This window comes from Beta vulgaris, chromosome 4, assembly GCF_026745355.1.
Source record: "Beta vulgaris subsp. vulgaris cultivar EL10 chromosome 4, EL10.2, whole genome shotgun sequence".
In the NCBI taxonomy this organism is placed as follows: domain Eukaryota; kingdom Viridiplantae; phylum Streptophyta; class Magnoliopsida; order Caryophyllales; family Amaranthaceae; genus Beta; species Beta vulgaris.
The window spans coordinates 57,521,844-57,542,665 of NC_079205.1; the positions used below are offsets into that span (position 1 = coordinate 57,521,844).

Genomic DNA, 20,822 nt, shown 5'->3' on the forward strand with positions numbered 1-20,822 from the left:
AATTTCATAGGGATGCAAATATAGGGAACTGGTGACATTTAAGGAAGTTGAACCCATATTTTCTTTCTTGTTTTTCTTCTTGGTCATACAATCAACTTAATCTATCAACCATACGATGAAAAATAAAAAACTTTATGAAAAATTTTAACACTAGCGAAACAGGACTAAGAACATAGGTTACAAACAGGAAAGACAATATCTTTTTTAATGGAAGAAAAAATCAGATGATTTACAAACCTGGTAGCTCTGATACCATGATGACAAACGATGTTTTACATTTGTGCAAGATTAATCAGCAGTAATGAAGAGAGAATGAGAATTGAGCAATCAGTCCTTTTAGCCATTTCTTTCATGCAGTGTTTGTTGTGTGTTTACAAAGCTGCTCAGTTACCTTAAATAGTATAATCAACCTAGAGATAAGATCTCACCAAACCCTAGGAATAATAGGACAAAATAACAGTCACCTTGATACGTGTGACTGATCATAGGACAACAATAAAAAGTTATAAAAGGCTATAAAGACATGGACTGATTTGCTAGGCATATTAGTATTGGGCCATATGATACCACCCTCTTTCATGAACTAAAAAATATAGAGTATAGTGAAGGCAATAACAAGTGCTGAAATGGTGCCATTGCCACATAACTTTAACATGACATTTCTTTGAAAAATCTTGTATTGCCCAATAAAGAAAGATAAAAGACATTGTAATAGGTTTAAAACTTGTGACCGGTATTCACACTACACCAAAGTCAAGTACCATAGTGTTCTATTTTGTCTAGCAAGTCTATTAGCAACACGTATAGACGCGTGCGTGTGTATATATATAATTAAACGAGTCTTACGATAGTCATACTCGTACATCTTAATAAAAAGGAAGATATATACGGTGATTACAAGCCTAATCTCTTAATAAAAAGGAAGGTATATATGGTGATTACAAGCCCAATCTCAAGCTCTTAAAGTCCAACATTATTGACTTATTCATTGATTTATGAAAGGAAATCTTATAAGTTTCTTATCGAAAGCAAATATAATAAATAGCAATATAATCTTAAAAAATTAATGACCAAGGATTTAAATGAAATTGTTACAATTTCATCTGTTTGCCCCGTCAACAATCATTCATGCAATTAATTAAAAGACTCATTCCATTTCATAAATATCTCCTCACTTTCAGTTATGTCTATTTTAAAAATATCTTGCTACTTTTACTTTGAGCGTTATTTGCTTAAAATTTGTTCCGTTATTTCTACATTTTAAACATGGAAATTTCATCATTACATGATTAGAAAGATCAAATGACCAATAATATAGTACTAATTGTTAATCATTTGGCTGGTAGCTAACATAAAAAACTTAAAACAAAGATTATTACAACAAGTCAACAACAACAACAACAACAACAACAACAAAAACAAAAACAAAGCTCCAACAAACTTCGATAATCAATGTTCCCCAAGAAAAATGGTATCTTTTCCCATATTTATTGGCAATTAAAGAGAATGAGAAGGCATCCTAGGAGGGGATCAAGAAAACCATCCTTGAAACAAAATGTTCCTAATCATTCTTTTTTCACAATTCATCCTTTAATGAATCTGATTCATTCTTGTTACTCTGAGTAGACCTATGTGTCTCAATGAAGTTGATAATGTCTTCCTTTGTTCTACCTCCATTGTACTTAGTTATCTCCTTGTTTGATGATATAAAATACATGGTTGGGTAACCTGTGGCTTTGAATACCCCACTACTTGGGAGATCATTAGCAGTTGCATCCTGCAAAATCATGCAATTAATTTAGATTAGTGTTAATGTTGCTCTATTAACTAAAGGATTATTAATTATAGAATGTCATTTGAAATTTAATTTGGGGTGAAAATTAGAAGAAAGATATCAACACTTACATATTTTGCAATTAAGACATTGGTATCCTTTTTGTAGGAGAGAGCAACTTCATCCAAAATTGGAGCAAGCTTCTTGCAATGACCACACCAAGGTGCATAGAACTCTAGGAAAACTTTGATATATATACGTCAAAGAAAAGGGAATAAGTTAGTTTAGGGCTTGTTCTCTTCGACATAAAACAACTAAACTGAATTAAAATAAATTGAACTGATTGCAACTGAACCGAATTAAAATGAATTGAACTGAACTATTGCAATTGAACTGAACTAAACTAAAATGAACTAAATTGAATTGAACTTGGAATGAATTAGATTATAACTAATAGAAATGATAATCGAAATTGAACTGAATTATTGAACTGAAAATAAGCTGGGGAGAATAAGTCCTAGGGGTACTTCATTTTTTTTCACTGATCTAAACGGAATTTACTTTATCTAGCTAGCATTATTTTTAATATGATTTTAACTTCATTTTTTTAATTGTTTTGAAATAAGTAATAAAGTCTCAAAATTAAGTGAACTAGATATATGTACGTAGCCTAGATCCAATCATTTCAAGAGCAAATTGGAGGGATTCGATCTCCTAAAAAGATCAAGAGATCAATCCAGATGAATGTTAATACATTTGAGATTAATTAAGCTTTGTGATTAAGCCCATCTTGATGGAATGCCCTTCTCCCTAGGTCTCCCAAGTTTCAAGTACAACCAGGTCTATAAAAAGGGAGAAATTAGGGATCCTTCCTACAAGTTATGAGAATCGAACCCTGTCACAAAGATGGAATGAGAGCCTCACAACCATTAGGTCAACCTTGATCCTCTATAAAAATCAGATTAATTCCTAGATTGAGTTTCTATATATCAAAAAGAGTTTGTCTTGTAAGAGACAGCCTATTTTTAAATTAAAACTAGTTATTAGGCCCGGGCTATGCCCTGGGTAAGAAAATTTTCATTTATTAATATTATACTTTGATATAATAGCACTAAATAATACTTGGTCTAGTGGTTAAAACATTAGTGCATGAACTTGAGGTCACGGGATCAAAACCTATACTATGCAATTTCTAACTTTTTTATTGTACATGGATTACATGATCTAAAACTCTCTAGGGAGAACGTCACGTGGCACCGTTCCTGGTTTACGCACGCCTTTTAATATATTAGTATAGATTAGACAATGGTAAGCTCAATATTTAAAATAGAATTAGCCCAATACTGACTAGGTTAATTTTTTTCGCTGATTAGTTTAATATACCTTCCTTTCCAGAATTGAATACCATGTCTTGCAAACTCTTAAACACCACCACCTTTACAGGCTCATTGTTTTCTTGAGGAATAGGTTCTGATTTTATGTGTTCCTCTATCTTGCCATCCTACAAATTAAACATTGTATGATTTTAGCATAGAAAGACCATATATATATATGTAATACAAAATTCCTGAACATTTATTTAGGTGACAAAAAATTTACCAGGAAATTCTTGAACCAAGATACGACTTGATCTGGTTGTACATTTGCATTGAGATATTTGTCGCCACCATTATTTTGAATATAGATGAGGGGAATGAGAGATTCTTCCAGTTTTAAAAACTGTTCAACACCAAAATTAGAAAGTAATCTTCTTAGATTAATAGATTTTATAAAAAATTACCTCAATGAAAGTAATTCGAAGTGTAGTATATAGGAGGTGAATGATAACAACCTTTAGAAGACGTTGATTAGTAGGTTCAAAATCACCAAATAGAAAGCTCATTTGGCCACCTTTGAATAGGTAAGCAATATCATAAAATTTGGACTTCAATTGGGCAGCATTCTCATCAGCGAAGTCCACAATCATCGTCACCTGCCAAAATATGGATTGCATTATCATCAAATCTCACATTCTTTAATTCCGTAAATAAGTACATGCACCCAAGTCCATGTAGAGCATGATGCACCCTTTTCTAAACTACGTCGTTTTATTATTTTTAGAGTCTATAATTTTAAAAAAAAATTATTGTTATTTGTTTCCTTAAATTTTGCAAGTAAAGATTTCTTTTTCAAATTTAAATTTAAAAGATATATGTTCTTTTACCTTAAGTGTAGATGTTCATTTATTATATGTTCTTTTCATTATAACATTTGTTCTTTTATAAATATAGATTTACACGTTCTTTAATTCTAAGCCGTGTGTTCTTTTTTAAAGTAGAAAAGTTGTTGAAAAAAGTTCATGTTCTTTTATATTAATTGTATGTTCTTTTTGAGTGCACAATGAGCATTGTGCACCCTAGTCCATAATCCACGCTTTGCTTTAATTCATTCCGTGACAAGTTTAATCCATTTAATGACTACTTTAATCCATTTAGTAATGCTTTCAGATTTAAAAAAAAAAAAATTGTTTTCTGTAGTTCGAGATTAAAAGAGAAGCAAAGAAATGAGGAGAAAAGGGATGACTAGATTGGTTCGAGATGCCTAGAGGTAGTATTGGGCTAGAATGAGATGGAATTGACTTTTTAGGAGAATGAAGGGTTAAGTTTATTAATTTAATGTTAAAATCACACCGCCTATTCTAATAATTTTATGATTGAACATAGCTTAAAATTATCAATAATAGCAAAAAATAAAAAAAATTATATGATGCACGTAATATTGATAGATATTTAGGTTTGATTTGAACCCAATTAATTAAAAATACTAACTTAATGTATTATATACATTTTTATATCAAACTAAAATGTAACAATTTTATTAAGTACGTACCTTAGTATTTTTATTTTCATTAGAGAAAAATCTACCAATGTATGGATTGCCAGGGTCCAAGTTGAATACGAGAACCGAAGGTGTATCTTCCTTTTCGATGAAGTTCTTCATGGCAATCAAGTCAAAATCCTATAGGAAAAAATGTAGCAAAGAATCACATTATATTCCTAAGTTAGTACATATACATGTCTGTAGGATAAGGACCATATGTACTAATTACGACGACCATAAATGACTACTATTATGAACACAAAGACCAGTATCAATGAACATGTACCAAAAGAGATGTATATATGTTCATTTGGCTTGTTAGTCATGTACACAAGTTAATTTGACTTGTTATTCATGTATATTTAACTTGTTCGTCATGTGCGTGTAGAGACCATGCTCTACATACAAGCGTATGCACCATGTAGGCGTTGCATTGTATCCAACCACGAAGCTATATGGGGGCGGTGGGGTCTAGGAAAGCTCGGCCTCCCCATTCCCCAATACCCCAACCCAAAGTATTCTTATTGCCTCCCCATGTAGTTATTAAATTGTCCACTTAAACTCTTAATAAAACTTGCATTTTACATGCTAATTGTACAGCTTTTATGTTATCCCGGTATTAGAAAATAGATGAATACCTTAAGTTGGATGATATATTTATGGTATTATAATTGAGTCATTGACAACTACATGCATTCGACATATAAATGCAATGTTCCACCAAGCTAAACTTGACCTAGTGATAAAGATTGTACCTTCCAATCTTAAGGTTGGAGTCAAATTCCACTGAGGGGACTTTATTGAAAGAGGGGATCTCTTTATCCTTCTTCCTTACTCCAAAAATGTGTATTGTTAGTCGTGTCAACCCATTTACTTATTTTTTATGAGGGAGAAATCCCAATCTCAACATGATAGTTCAGGTTAGGGTTTGATTGGGTTGTCAAGTTGGGTTAACTTTTATCGGCCCTAACTGTTAGTTCGAATCAGGTTGACTAGAGCGAGAGATTTTAACCTGACCGGTAACATCATTCACATCTTATTTATCCAAAAATATACATTCACATCTTACCTAAACATCTTTAAATTCCTAGATTCTTCCCAAAAACTATCTTAAAGTTACAGGAATCTTGAAAAAAATATATTTCCCACATATAATTTCATCACAAAATTATCATAAACATAAAAGACAAGATTGACAGAAAGTAGTCCAACCATTACCTGAAAATCAGCAAAGAGTTCATCAAATGGCTTAAGCAATCTAATCGTGGGTCCTTTGACAGATGAATCTCCTCTTGGAAGGAACTTAGCGTCCAAAGTATGACCAAAGTCATAATTATTTCTCATCTTTTGAGCTAACTTGGTGAAGTTTTCATATTCTTCACCTGAGAATTCTGGAAACACACCTACCTACATGATCATCATTTTTATATCAAAAATGACACCAACTTTTTCCAATCCTTGTAAACAAAATGAAATACAAAAAACTTGTATTGATAAAGTAAAAGTGTACTAACAATGAAACTCTTGTTTTCATCAATAACAGTAGCAGCATCATCAGTAGATTTGATCTCAACAGAAGATGGTCCAAGTTGTTTCTTCACATACTTAACTAAATCATCAGATTTTCGACCTCCATTATAGTCATCTTGTACAATTTTACCTCCATTTCTTAGGATTATAAGGGTAGGGTAACCACTGACTTTGTAAAGTTTTGCAATAGGCTTATTTGCAGCAACAGAAGCATCAACTTTTGCAAGTATGGCTCGAGGGTCATGCTCCTTTAGCTCAGAAGCAGCCTTCTCATACTGATAAAACATAATATAATCGTATCAGCATATATCATTGATTAAACGTGAAATGCTACATATATATACTATATAGTGGTGTCAACTTAGGGGGTCTAAGTATTACAATGTGTTTGGGTAGTACTTATATCTAGCCTAGTGGTATTAGCATCACCTCTGATCCTAAAGGTCAAGGAATCGAGTCTCACCCGTTGTAAGGAGGGTCTGGAGGGATCCCCAATCAATTTCCCCCCTTTCTTGCAAGGGACTTCATCTTACCTTAAATATATATATATATATATATATATATATATATATATATATATATATATATATATATATATATATATAGTGAATGAGAACCAATGATGTCTTGGCCTAGTGGTTAAGATTGAGGTTTCGTGAACGATAAGTTACAAATTTGAATCCTCATCCCATTCTTTGTAGTGCTTCGTAGCTCATATGGATTAGAAAAAATATATAATGAATGAGAATTGCAACTTTTGTTGTACAATAAATAACGTAAACTTGACACTTTTTTAGGTGGTGTCATACTCAGACGTTCAGACCTTGTATTTATTATTATTCACCTCTTCCCATATTTTTATGATTAAGTGAGGGGGAAAAAAACAAATCTCTCTTTCTCTCTCCTCTCAAACTTTCTCTGCCTTCTCTCTAAAACATCGCTCCTCACCTTTAACCCTAGGAACTTGCCAGAGTTCCGGCGCCGCGAAGGATTCCGGCGGGTTCTCCGGCGAGTTCCTCTTCATTTCAATTGTTTTTTTCGTTTCTCTACGTCTTTTGTTCTTCTGGTCCTAGTTGTGGACTCCCCCCCTCCCCTCTTTTCATGATCTTCAAAGCTAGATCTGGGCTTCCCCGGCCTCTGCTGTCCCGGTTTCGATTTTTGCAGTATAGGTTTGGTCTTTAGCATCCCGGCCGTCGCGTCGCCCACCTCACAGCTCGAAGGTTTGGTTGGTATTTTCTTCTCTGCGTGCGTCGTTAGAGTGTCTTAGTCGTTAGAGTTAGTTCCCCTCCCCGTCCCCCGGTAAGTGGTGCTTGAAGTTTTAGGTTGTAGCTTTCCCTTTCCCGATCCCCTGTTAGTCCTGGTAGTCGTAAGTCATAAGCTCCCCCTCCTTGTTCCCCCCCTAGTGTGAAAATTAGAGGTTAGTGTCCCCTTCCCCGTCCCCCGTTAGTGTTATTTGTTGGTTTGTCTGGCTCGCAATGAAGTTTGTCTTGCAGTTTTCTGATCGTTAAACGACGTTGTTATCGGCATAGTATTATGTTTTGGGATTATATCATTTGTCTTGTTTATGTTCCTAGTTTAAGCTTTAGTTTAGATCTGTTCAGATCCAGTTATGAATTTGTAGGGGTTCAAGTATTGGGTAAAATGAGAGGCAGTGGCTCCATTAATCTTGTTATGATTCGATCTTCTAGATTAGAATTGTCGTGGTGGGGTCTTCGGATCCGTAGTTTGGGTGAATTATTTTATTATAATTCACACCAAGTTCATGTGATGACTTTCAAAGTGAAAGTCATTACACTCAAAAAATGCATCATGTGGGAGGCCATCCAATTCAATTTGGGGCGAGTTTCGACCTCCACCCTTTTAGAGTTTCAGTCTCGTGAGACTAAACTCTCGCTACCCTCGAAGCAGGGTCAGAAGTTACCAATGGATGTAGCTTCTTTGTTACTTTATTCAGTACGATCCCAGGAAGCCGCTTCTGTTCAAGGGCCGCCTTGGGAACTGCGGCAAGCTATTTCTGAAGATTGTATGGGTGTCATCTCTCAGCAGGTTTCCGGTCATATCGTGTCTTCTTCAAGACATTGTCCACAACTCCCCTTATCATTGTTCGTGCTAAACTTAAGTCGGTCTGGATATGTAATAAGTTACTTTTGTTTCTTAGAATATGTACGAAAAGAAGCTCTTCTAGCTTCAATTTGCTTTGTTTTATGTTCGGTTGTACTACCGCTAGGATGTACTTCCAATTTTACTTAATGCAAATTTTACCCGTTGTCAAAAAAAAAAGAAGATAGTTTTCCGTTCTTTTCTTTCTAAATTTCCTTGTCTAAAAATGTTGCCACAACTTCTGAATGTTCTTCTTAATTTCCTTAATTAGTACTCCCTCTGTTTTTTTTATCTTTCTCACTTAGAATCTTGACACTATTCATGCATAGAGAGAATCTTCTCAAATGTTCTCAATTTATAAGAAAAAACATAGTCATGTGGGGTCTTGTTTGATTCGTCTCAATTAGTACTTTATTAATATTCAATCGTTATAATTTTTACTAATATATAATGAAAGATATTTAAGTTTTAAAACGTGCATTGGCAAACGTGCAAAGTCAAAGTAGGAATGATAAAAAAAAACAGAGGGAGTATTTCATAATATTCTTTCTAGACGAAATATAATCTTATTTGGACAACAAAGTTTAAGACTTTCATTGAGGTAATTCTATTATATTGGACAAATTCATAAAAAGTACCTCTGGAGCAAGTGTTTTGCAAAACCCACACCTGAAACAAAGAATCAAAGGAGAAAGTGATGAGAATAAATTCTTGCAAAAATAAAATCAAATTATGGTGTTAAGCTACCTATTTCTAACAATTATGTTATGAATTAACAAGACATAATCATACATCATGTACAATTAAATATTAGCTAAAAATAATATGAAGTGTCACTAATAAGTGTCACGCATTAAGGCCGGCTTGAAAAATTTTGAAGCCCTGTGCTAATTGTAAAATTGGACTCTAAATATTAAAATATTATACATATATTATAAAATTATAAATAATATATTCTACAAATATATCTTTGTTAAACTATTTTTAACAAAAATAAAACTCAGGTTTGAATAATATGATTAAAAAAAAATTAATTTAAATTTTTAAATCCTCTAAAAAATAGAGTTTTGTGTTGTTGATGACTTTACACGCTTTATTAGACAGCCCTGCCATACGTCGCACATAATCTAATAATATTTGAAAAACGTACCCAGGGGAGTAAAACTCCACAAAGATGAAATCGTGTTTGGATACGAAGTTAGTGAAGTTGGAAAAATCCAAAGTAATCACAGATTCCTCCTTGAGTATCGCTTCATCCTCTGCTCCTGCTGCTTGAATTCTACCAACTGTGAATGTTGATACTAAAACCACAACCAAACATAGCTCAAAACTTCGCAATAAAGTCAACGTCATTGCCCTCAATTTTATCTCCCTTTACTTTGTTGTAAGGAAATTATATATATGAAGAGAAATTAAAGTGGATTGTCATTATCTTCCCAAATGTCTCCATTTATATACGAGAGATTATTGACGTTTGCATATAATATTATAATCATTCTTTGTAATAGCAATGTAATAGTGTCATCATAACAGGTATATGATCAAGTGGTGGGATTGTATATCCTCCGTTTTAATTAAATTATGGCCTGATTTCTATAGTCAAACTCTGTTTACTTGGTTATATAGTATGTGACAATCCAACTAGCTAGACCTGGTTATTAGGCGGGGCGGGGCGGGGTCAGTGAAGATCGGGTCATAAGAGGGTCGCCTCATAAAGGGTTAGCGGGTCAGGCCAAATGAGCAATGGGCCGATAGCGGATCGATAATGGACGGACCGACAAACAAACAAGAAAAACAAGAAACAAAGAGAGCCAAAATTGAGTTTAAATGAATGTGAATCCGAATATGTAATTGTTTTTACAAACCTATTTTATTTTTCAAAATTATTGGGTTTCTTTATTGATCCTATAATGGTCCTGTCCAATAATGACCCTATCCAATATAGCCTTGTCCAATAAAAGCCCTATAAATTTGACCCTAACCCTTTAGTCATTGGGCTACCCTATCCAATAACCAGGTCTAATCCCAACTAATTAATGTAATAATATATTGGAACCGAGGTATAAATCGATCTCGACCCTTTTTTTTGTTATATTTGATAAAACATGAAAAGGCGTATGTATATTACATATCACCTTCGATTTTGAAAGTATTGCAAAATTTTGACTTTTTTTTTAACAATTTTATAACCACTTAAACCATAAAGCAACAAATTAGATATTTACTTATTATTACATAAAATTATTACATTTATGTTATTGAAATTGTAACAATAAGTATTTTCTCAATATTTATACAAATATATAATTAAAAAGGTGTTTCTAAACAAGGAATAGTGTCACGTGGCGTTATTACTTAGATGGTTTACTTCAAGTAAATACACGTGTAATAAAAAAAATTGAAAGATGCTTGTTATAAAATTTGATATCATGACTTTAAATTTATATTAAACAAATTATTAGTGAATGAACCTCATTTATAGTAAAATTGTAGTATATGAAATAAAATCATTATATAAGGTAGTTTTTTGAAAGAAATTTTTTTAAAAGATTTTTATTTTAAAAAAAAGTTCATTATAAGAGTTAGGTACCAAAGTTTGATATTTAGAGTCCACAATCCTATTTTAACCTATTCAGTTGCGAGATATTTTTCATGTAACTAAAAGTTGATGAACTGTACTCGCTTCTATATTACAGATTCTTATATAGTTTGATAAAAAATAATAAGCATAACCAACGACTATTTACCACTAATAATACTATGGCTCTACTCCTACGATGACACTATTGTCAATTTTTTCTACAAAATCACATGATATTATTGTAACTATACCCTCGTATAATATGCTTAAAAGAAATGAATGAAAGGAATATACTTATTCAGGATGATTATAATATACTTAAAAGAATTGAAACATGATTAATTCAAGTGAAAGACGGTTCTTGGCAGTATTATGTTATCCCGGGTCGTGCACGTACCACCCGATCGGTTCACCGCCTCCCGTTTTGTGAGGGCTGATGTCCTCAGGTCGTACCGCACACTACTATATTGTGGGCATCAACGACACCCCCTGTTTGTGAGGGCTATTGTCCTTGGATGGTTGTCTCCCATTTACGATGTTATTATATTCTTGGGGGACGTCTCTTCCGTTGTACTAGCCAAGTTATCAAATAATATGAACTATGACGATGAACATCATAAAGAAGATTATGTTATACTTATATGATATGTTTGTGAATTGGTTTTACTTATCTGTCCTCGTTTATGAATAAAATGAGTTGAAATGAATTTACGATGTTAGAAAAGTATGTTACCGAACCTCGGCTCACAACGTTTTGTTTTCAGTTTTAGGTACTTATGAGGATAACGGGATGGTGTAGCAACGAGGAGTAATATAGTATCTAGACTTATGTAGACTCGTATACTTATAATCTAAGTTTATGTTAGACTTTGTTCAGTAACTACGTTAACTAATGTTGGATAATTTTTATATTTTTATCTTATAATATGTATAAATTTATGATATTATGATGCCTTGTATTTTCCTAATGGAAAGTACGACAATATTAACGTGCCGACTATGCAGGTTCCGCTGCTAATAATTAATTAATTAACTTAATATTGTTGATTAGAAGATGGGGTATTACACACATGTGTAGGATAATCTAATGTAACATCACAGTTTTGTATAAATTTATCGATGTACAAATTTTAAAGAGTAATTGTAATATTATCAAATAGTAGCTCAAGATCATCCTAAATTATCATTTTAAGTTTTTTTGATACATAATCATGGATATTTGTTTTTGACAAGCTTAACATCTATAAATTAATAGTTTATAATTAGTCATCATATCATATGATTTGATGGTGTTTAAGACTAAATAAAGTAATTATGATAAGGAAATATGACCAGAAACAACATGAAATTAAGGTAGTATTTTATAGTGGTTCATTCATCAAGTTTTCAAGTGGGTGGTGAATGAAACAATAATTCGCAAATAAACGCCACAATCAAAATGATTTTGGAAATTAATCAAATAACTAATATAAACAAACAATTCAAACTCTTAATCGAGTAAATGAGTTATACATCGAACAACCAACAGTCAATTACCCAATATCTTTCTTTTGGTACCCATATTAGGCAACTTGGTCATCTGGTTGTAGTGGCCTGAGTATCTCAATATGTATTTCTACATATAGACAATATAATCGGATTTTAAAGGGCTTTGCTAAACAACGCCCTGGAGTTTCCTACTAACGCCCTAAATACAGTATTTTTATACTGTATTTATATATTTTGCATTTTTTTTTCTCTCCTCCCCTTAACTCATTTACCTAACCCCTCCTCTAATTTCAAAACTTTACTTCCCGCCACACCACCACCCGCACCACCACCACCACCATCATCTTACCCCTGACATTTTTATACCCCCTCTAATAGATGTTCTGTTATGTCATTTTTTGGGCATTTATTAGAATTGCTTTACTAAAAGCCCCCTCAACAAAAGAAATTGCTTTATTAAAAAGAAACAAACTGATAGTTGTATATGGCTCAGTTTCACAGAGAAAACTTGCAAAGGAACATAAAACTTGAAACCCCTTTACAGCTTTAGCAATATCCGAGGGAAAAATGCTATTCCCTACCGTCATTCAGATGCCCTGCTCATGATTCACTACCAATAGCTGTATATGGCTCAGATCAAGAAAGGGAGGCGTCATTTTTTACCAATTGCTTTACTACTATCATTTTTTTTTTTTTTAAAAAAAAGGAGGCGTCCACCAAAGACGCCCCACCACCGGTGGAGGCGTCCTTGGCAGGCGCTCCACCACATGGTGAGGCGCCTGCCAAGGACGCCTCCACCGGTGGTGGGGCGTCCTTGGTGGACGCCTCCCTTTTTTAGAAAAAAAAATTTCAAAAAAAAAGGGGCGCCCACCAAGGACGCCCCACCACCGGTGGAGGCGTACTTGGCAGGCGCCTCACCATGCGGTGGAGCGCCTTCCAAGGACGCCTCCACCGGTGGTGGGGCGTCCTTGGTGGGCGCCTCCTTTTTTTCTGAAATTTTTTTTTTTAAACGAAAAAAAACAGAGAAGAGAAAAGGGGTGGTGTGTCGGGGTACGGTGGCTGTGGTGGTGCCGGTCGCCGCCACCGCAAAGCCCGACTGCTACTCGCCGGAAGTCTTCTTCTCGCCGGAGAAAGTTTCAAAGTCCGACTGCTCCTCACCGGAATTTTTCTTCTTGCCGGAGTACGTTTGTATGAGATCTTGATTGCAAAAGTTTGTTGATGAGAGAGATGGAGTAAGAGAGTGGGAAAGTAGTGATGAGATTGAAGGAGGGTGGGAGTATTAGAATACACAAATACAAATCTATGTATTTATACAGGGCGTTAATATGAAATTCCAGGGCGGTGTTTAGCAAAAGATTTTAAATCAAAATCCTACTTAACTATACCAAGCCGTTCACCACTTGGACCAAAGTGCCAAACCCATGTTGGTGTCTAACACAGTCACACCTATGACCTATCCATCGGCAATAGAAATCTCCTTAGAGCATCCCCACTCACGCCCCAAAAAAAACATGTCATCCTTCTCTCTCATCAACTTTCTCTCTCATCTTACAAAAGTTGGTCATGCTTTATGACTCATTTTGATAAATGCACCCCGCTCATGACTAGAGATGGCAATATCTAGTGGACCACCCGGTCACCCGGTCCATCCGTCTTAATGGACGGGTGAAAAACCCGGTTTAAACGGATGGTGAACGGGTGACGGGTTAACGGATGCGGGTGATGGATCGGATTCGGGTGGACAATTTTCATCCATCACCCGACCCGTTAATCCGACCATCACCCGTTTATTTAAAAAAAACATTTTTTAGGTCCAATCCTCAAAACCCAGCTAAATGTCCAAATCTAAAAGCCCAATTCCCAACCTAATTTCCTAATTTCTGTATGCAAATTACTGTGATTTTGAACTTAATTTGAATTGTGGTTGTGGATATGTGGTTTTGTCGGTTGAAACTTTATTTTTCTGAAATTTTATGATTAGCATTATTTTGAGGTAATTTCACCCGATTATAATCCGATCCATCCGTTCACCCGAAAGTAAATGGATGGATGGATTCGGGTGGTGATTTTTCCGGGTGATGGATGGATCGGGTGGTGCGGATGGTAACGGGTGATGGATGCGGGTGATGCTCTACCCGCCCCGAACCCGATCCATTTACATCTCTACTCATGACTCAAAAATAAGAACATCATCCTTCTCTATCCTACTTTTTACTATACCCCATCCTATTATCTCTCTCCTACATCAATACATTATTTGTATCTTTTGATATTTATAATACGATTTTTTCACCAAATACCCCTGGCAAAAAAAATTATTCACCAAATACCCCAACTTTTTTCAAAATTCACCAGATATCCCTAACTTTTAAAAAAATTCACTAGATACCCCAAAATTTTAAAAAAATGACAAATAATTAACCCTAACAAAGCCTATAAAACTCTAATTAACCTAAAAAACCCTAAAAACCTAACTAACCTAACCCCTTCTCTCTCTCCCCTAACCCACCACCCCCGGCCCCAACAACCCCGGCCCCACCACCCAACCCCCCTCCCCTTCCCCGCCAGTCGCGCCGCCCTCCTCCCTTTCCCCGCCAGTCGCGCAACCCCCTCCCCGTCCCATCGCGCATCTTTCAGTCGGATTTTTTTTTTTGCATTTCAGAGGGAGTTGGCGGCGTTTGCGAGGGAAGGGGAGTGGAGGGGGTTTGGCCGCGTTTGCGGGGGAAGAGGAGGGGAGGGGGTTGTGCGGCGGTTGCGGGGGAATGGGAGGGGATGGGGTTGTGCGGCGGTTGCAAGAGAAGGGGAGGGGGTTGTAGGGGGTGGGGAAAGGGGGAGGGGGTGTTGCGGCAATTGCAGGAGAAGGGGAGGGGCTGCGGGGGTAGGGAAAAGGGGAGGAGGGTGCTGCGGGGGTGGTGGATATGGTTGGGGGAAGAGGTGGGGTGGGGGAGGGTGGTGGGTTGATGGTGGGGAAGAGGTGGGGTGGTGGGTTAGGGATAGTTAGGGTTAATTAGGTTTTTTTTTTTTTTTTGAGGGGAAACGGTGAGAAATATTATTAAACAAAATCAAGCTCCGCCAAGGCTAATACACCTTGCGGAAAAACATCAGTCCACAATTGTTCAACACCATTCAAAGGTAAAAGTCTAGCTACTAAATGAGCCACCGTATTCCCGCATCTCTTAACATGATAAAAGGAAAAAGATGTAAAAACATCACTCAGCACACCAATATCTTCATGCACCAAATCAACAGGAGCTCTTCCTACCATCTTGCCATGGACAGATTTAACAAGGCTTAACGCATCCGATTCCAGTTCAACGTTCAAGTACCCCAAATTGCGCGCAATAACAAGGCCAAATTTGGCAGCCATAGCCTCTGCCAGTGCCGCTGTCCATTGCGTGCGGATTCGACGCACTGCTACTGCACGTACCACACCCAGCTCGTCCCGGACCACGACACCCAGACCCACTCCATCATCCCCCAGCAACGCAGCATCAGTGTTTACACGAAAGTGAGCAGCAGGAGGAGGTACCCAGCTGCCACGCGAGTGAGGGAAAGTAGCAGCAGACGTCCGAGCGAAAACCGCCCCAGCATAGGCCTTATAATCTGTCACCAACTTCAAGAAACCAAGAGCACCAACCTGTGAGTTATTCCATGGGTCAGTATGTACCACGGAATTTCGGTATGACCAAGAAGCCCAAGCAAGACTCGCAAATGTCAGTAAATCCGAGTGATCCAGCTTAGAATGCATCCACATGAAAAAATCCAAAAAGCCAGAAAATGGACAATCTATGATATGCTGTTGAAATGGAGAGGAATCCCAAATTCGGGTCACAAGAGAGCAATGAAATAGAGCATGAACAATCGAATCATCGTGCCCCACACAAAAAGTACAAGCACCATCAGCAATGATATGTCGCTCATTCAACCGACCTCTTGTAGCAAGAGCACCCACACAACCCCGCCATAGAAAATGGCAAAGTTTCGGTGGCCCTCCCATCTTCCAAATAATCGACCACGCATCACCATTCCGTCCTCCAAAGCGGTTCATCCATCCTTGCACATGACCAAGTCTACCAAGCCAATATCCCGACTTTGTAGTGTAGATCCCGTCCTTCGCGGGCCACCAATATTGCACATCCGCCGGTTGTCGCTCACTCAAAGGAATATCCCGCACCAATGCCGCATCCTCCTCCGTAAGATGTAGTGACAGAGCCTCCGCATCCCAGCACCCATTTTCCCCTATCAAGTCCGCCACAACTAAATCCCCCGGGCTCTCCACATTTGGGGTAGGGACCACCGAAGCCGAGTCCCCCGGTAGCCAAGCCATATCCCACACTCTAATATTTGCTCCATTCCCGACCCGCCATTTCAACCCCTCTAGAAGCAGAGACTTAGCTCCCCAGATACTCCGCCACACAAAACTAGGATCATAACCTCGTCGCGAATCTACAAAATTATCATTCTTGAAATAGCGAGCTTGCATAACTTGATGAGCCAACCCCCCAACATCACACATCAACCTCCATCCCTACTTAGCCAACAGAGCTTGATTAAAGGTTCTCAAATCACGGAATCCCATTCCACCATAAGATTTCGGCAGACACAATTTCTCCCAACTTACCCAATGCATCTTCTTTTCCATCCCTTTAGCCCCCCACCAGAAACGGGCACACAAAGAGTTTATATCATCAAGAATACCTCAGGAATAGAAAATAAACTCATCATATAGGTTGGAATAGATTGAATTACCGCTTTGATAAGTACCTCTTTTCCGGCTTTGGATAACAATTTCTCCTTCCATCCCTGCAACTTCTTCCAGACTCGCTCTTTAAGCACAGAAAATACAGCCTTTTTGGATCTACCGATCAAAGTTGGTAGCCCCAAATATTTATCATGTTTCACTACCTCCTTAACTCCAAACAGATTGCGAATCTCACATCTTCTAGTCACATTCACATTTTTGCTAAAAGACACTTCAGACTTATTAAAATTAATCTTCTGACCAGATGCTCTTTCATATACACTGATAATATCAGCCACCATAGAGCATTCCTGAAGTGTAGCTCTAGCAAAAGAATACTATCATCAGCAAAAAATAAATGAGAAATCCGGGGAGCAGAACGACATACCCTGGCTCCATGAATTTTCCCATCACCTGCAGCCCTTGTCAACAACGCAGAAAAAGCCTCAGCACAAAGGAGGAATAAATACGGGGACAACGGATCTCCCTGCCGAAGCCCCCTCGATGGTATAATATTTCCCTTCACTTTCCCATTCAGCTTAAACGAATAAGTAACACTAGACAGACACACCATCACCCGTCGAATCCAACTCTCACAGAAACCCAACTTAAGCATCACCTTCTCAAGAAAAGACCACTCGACTCTGTCGTAAGCCTTACTCATATCAAGCTTAAAGGCCATTGACCCTGTTCTTCCGTCTCCTGAACGCTTCATATAATGAAAAATTTCAAAAGCTATCATAGCGTTATCAGTAATAAGTCGACCAGGAACAAAAGCACTTTGATGTGAAGAGATTAAATCAGGGAGAATAACTTTGAGCCTATTAGCCATAACTTTCGAAATCACCTTGTAAAGCACATTACACAGACTGATGGGCCGAAAATCCCCCATCTAGATCGGATGCTGACACTTAGGAATAAGCGTAATGCAAGTCTTGTTCAGCATCTGCAGATCAACATTACCATGCCACCAATTTTGCACACAAGAAACTACATCATCACCCACAATATGCCAAAATTTTTGGTAAAATAAAGCATGCATGCCATCAATCCCAGGAGCTTTGTTAGGATGCATTTGAAACAAAGCATGATAAATTTCGTCCCTCGTAGGCTCAGCAATCAACGCATCATTTGCCACATCACACACCTTCCTAGACAAACCTGCCAATGCATCATCAAATCCCGACGGAGAAGAAGAAGAAAAAGTGTCCATGAAGTAATTCGAAATCACATCACCAATTTCCTCCTCATCTGTTTTCAAAACGCCATCTACATCCTGCAATTGTGAAATGATATTACGACGTTTCCTGCAACTAGCTTTGTGGTGAAAATACGCAGTATTTTTATCACCATCCTTCAACTCATTTACTCTACTCCTAGCATGCCAATAAGATTCCTCAAGTCGATGCAGCTCATCCAACTCACTCACAAGTCCCCGACATCTCTCCAGCATCACCCCATCCGGCGGCTTATTTTGCCACAACTCAAGCTCAGCCTCCTTGTCTTTCACATTCTTCTTCAGATCACCAAAAGTCGTAGCAGCCCACGTGCCTAGGCTCGCTGCGTATGCAGCTATCCGCCCCTCGATATCCGTTCCAACCTCGCTCTCCCACGCCTGCTTCACCACCTCCTGACACTCCGGCTTGGAAAGCCATAATGCCTCAAAATAGAACAATTTTTTCCTCGACCGTCGTGGTGGGGCAACATCTGCTGAAAGAAGAATTGGAGCATGATCCGATTTATAAATGGGGAAATTCCGCACCCAATAGTAAGGAAACAAAGCACACCAATCTTCAGAAGCCAAAAATCTATCCAACCGCTCCCGAATCAACGTATCTGGGTCATTACCTCGCTGCCAAGTGAAAGTACTCCCACGAAAACCCAAATCCCGCAGGTCACATCCCTCAATCGTCTCCCGAAAAGCATCCATAAGTATCTCTCGTCGAGCCACACCACCCTCTTTTTCAGAACCGTGAAGTATCTCGTTAAAGTCGCCAAAAAATACCATAGGAAGAGGGGAAGAAACCTTAAGGGATTGCATCAATCTCCAGGTCCTATGCTTATTCTCCGTTTCCGGCCATCCATAGATACCCACTGCTGCCCAAACTGGCACATTATTCCCATCACAAATTTCCACAAACACATGGTGAGCTGAATAAGACACCACCCTAGCATTCACATCTCGCCACCAGAACCCCAAACCCCCGGACAAACCCCTACTACTCAAACATAACCCGTCCACAAAACCGCACTTGTCTCTAACAACTTGTAACTTCGTAGCATCTATCTTGGTCTCCATGAGAAAGACCATACTCGGGCGCTCTCTCCAACACCACGATTGGAGAGTTTTAACTGTCCGGGGATTGCCCAACCCCTGACAGTTCCAGCTCAATGTTTTCATTGTCCTTCGCGGGGTTGGTATACTCCAACCTCCGCTACTGTCAAGGATATCACATTCCCATCAAAAGTATCATCAATTTTCAACTTCTTACCCATAATTTCGGCCTCGGTCATTCGAATGTCGAAACCATCATCACATTCATCTGCCATGCACTCCTTCCTCTTCGCCCCCTTTGACCCTTTTAAAAGTTTACCACTATTCAGCATTCCAGCCTTTCCCCCTTTACGCACTACCTTCTTCACCTTGCGAGATGCTAGACTCCCTACTCCCAGCACAAAAGCGGTAGACACCCCGTCCTTCGAGCTCTCCGTCCCAGCATCTGCCCCCCTATTCAGCTCGACCAATTCAGAATCGAGCCTCTCCTCCAACACCCTCGCACACTCTTGTTCTCCCTCCAATAACTCCCTCGCACTCTTTTGTTCACCTGCACCCAAACACTCCTCCCTCACACCCTTTTGTTCACCTGCACCCACACACTCCTCCACACCTGTCTCCTTTTTATCCGGGTCCTCAGCACCAGTACCAACAACATTCGAAACCATCTCCACCACCGGAATATTATCATGACTACCCCCACCATCACGTGGAGGTAGAGAGCCTGAATATGTGTCCGAAATCTTAGCCACAAAACTCAGTTTGCGGTTGGCCATAACTTGCGCCTCCTCCTCCATATAACGAGACCGCCCTTTCGAGGAGAAGCCTTCAACCAAAGACCCCACCCAAAATTACAGTTCTGGGGGTCCTCGTTAGTAGTAGGGCAATCTTTCTCCCCATGCCCCATAATGCCACAAAGAAAGCAAAAAAATGGTAGACGTTCATATTTAAATTCAATAGACAGAATAGTACCATCCTTCCCCTTTATTTTCTGAATACGGCGCAGAGGTTTATTAATATCAAGCAATACTTTAACTCGCCTATAATTATTAAGCCCTAAACCATCAGGTTCAATGCATTGCACCGATCCCAACACAGCAGTAATGGCACGAATATCCTCATCAGCACGACAATTAAAAGGTAAGTGATAGATACGTACCCAAAATGGCGACAACGTCAGCGGAACCCTCGCAGGTTGTTCGTTACCCGACAATTCATTCAACACCAATAGATGTTGATCAAAACACCTCCATGACTTTCTCCTTGTCCCGCCAATGAAAAAATTGAAACACAAACAAGTTGGCTGCCACCGATTGAATCACAACCTTCTTCGAAACCGCCCATGCCATAGTCATAGTCCTCTTAAAAGCGTCAAGGTTAAAAGGTCGGTCTGTGACGAGACGTCCAACCAACATCAACGAGACTTGTTCATCTATCTCCGGCACAATAGTATCACCTAGGTCCACAATTTCGT

General features: G+C 38.1%; 1 protein-coding gene across 1 annotated transcript; it reads right to left on the bottom strand.

Annotated features, from left to right (window-relative positions):
• Positions 1–1,286: 1,286 nt before the first annotated feature.
• Positions 1,287–9,656, bottom strand: LOC104890707 (protein disulfide-isomerase). Its single transcript, XM_048641866.2, has 10 exons — positions 9,414–9,656; positions 8,902–8,932; positions 6,148–6,438; positions 5,852–6,040; positions 4,643–4,771; positions 3,606–3,746; positions 3,374–3,493; positions 3,158–3,275; positions 1,906–2,018; positions 1,287–1,777 (listed from the first exon to the last, which is right to left on the bottom strand). Exons 1-10 carry the CDS (start codon positions 9,614–9,616, stop codon positions 1,577–1,579), a joined length of 1,536 nt encoding a protein of 511 aa, XP_048497823.2. The 5' UTR covers positions 9,617–9,656; the 3' UTR covers positions 1,287–1,576.
• Between the last annotated feature and the right edge of the window lie 11,166 nt (positions 9,657–20,822).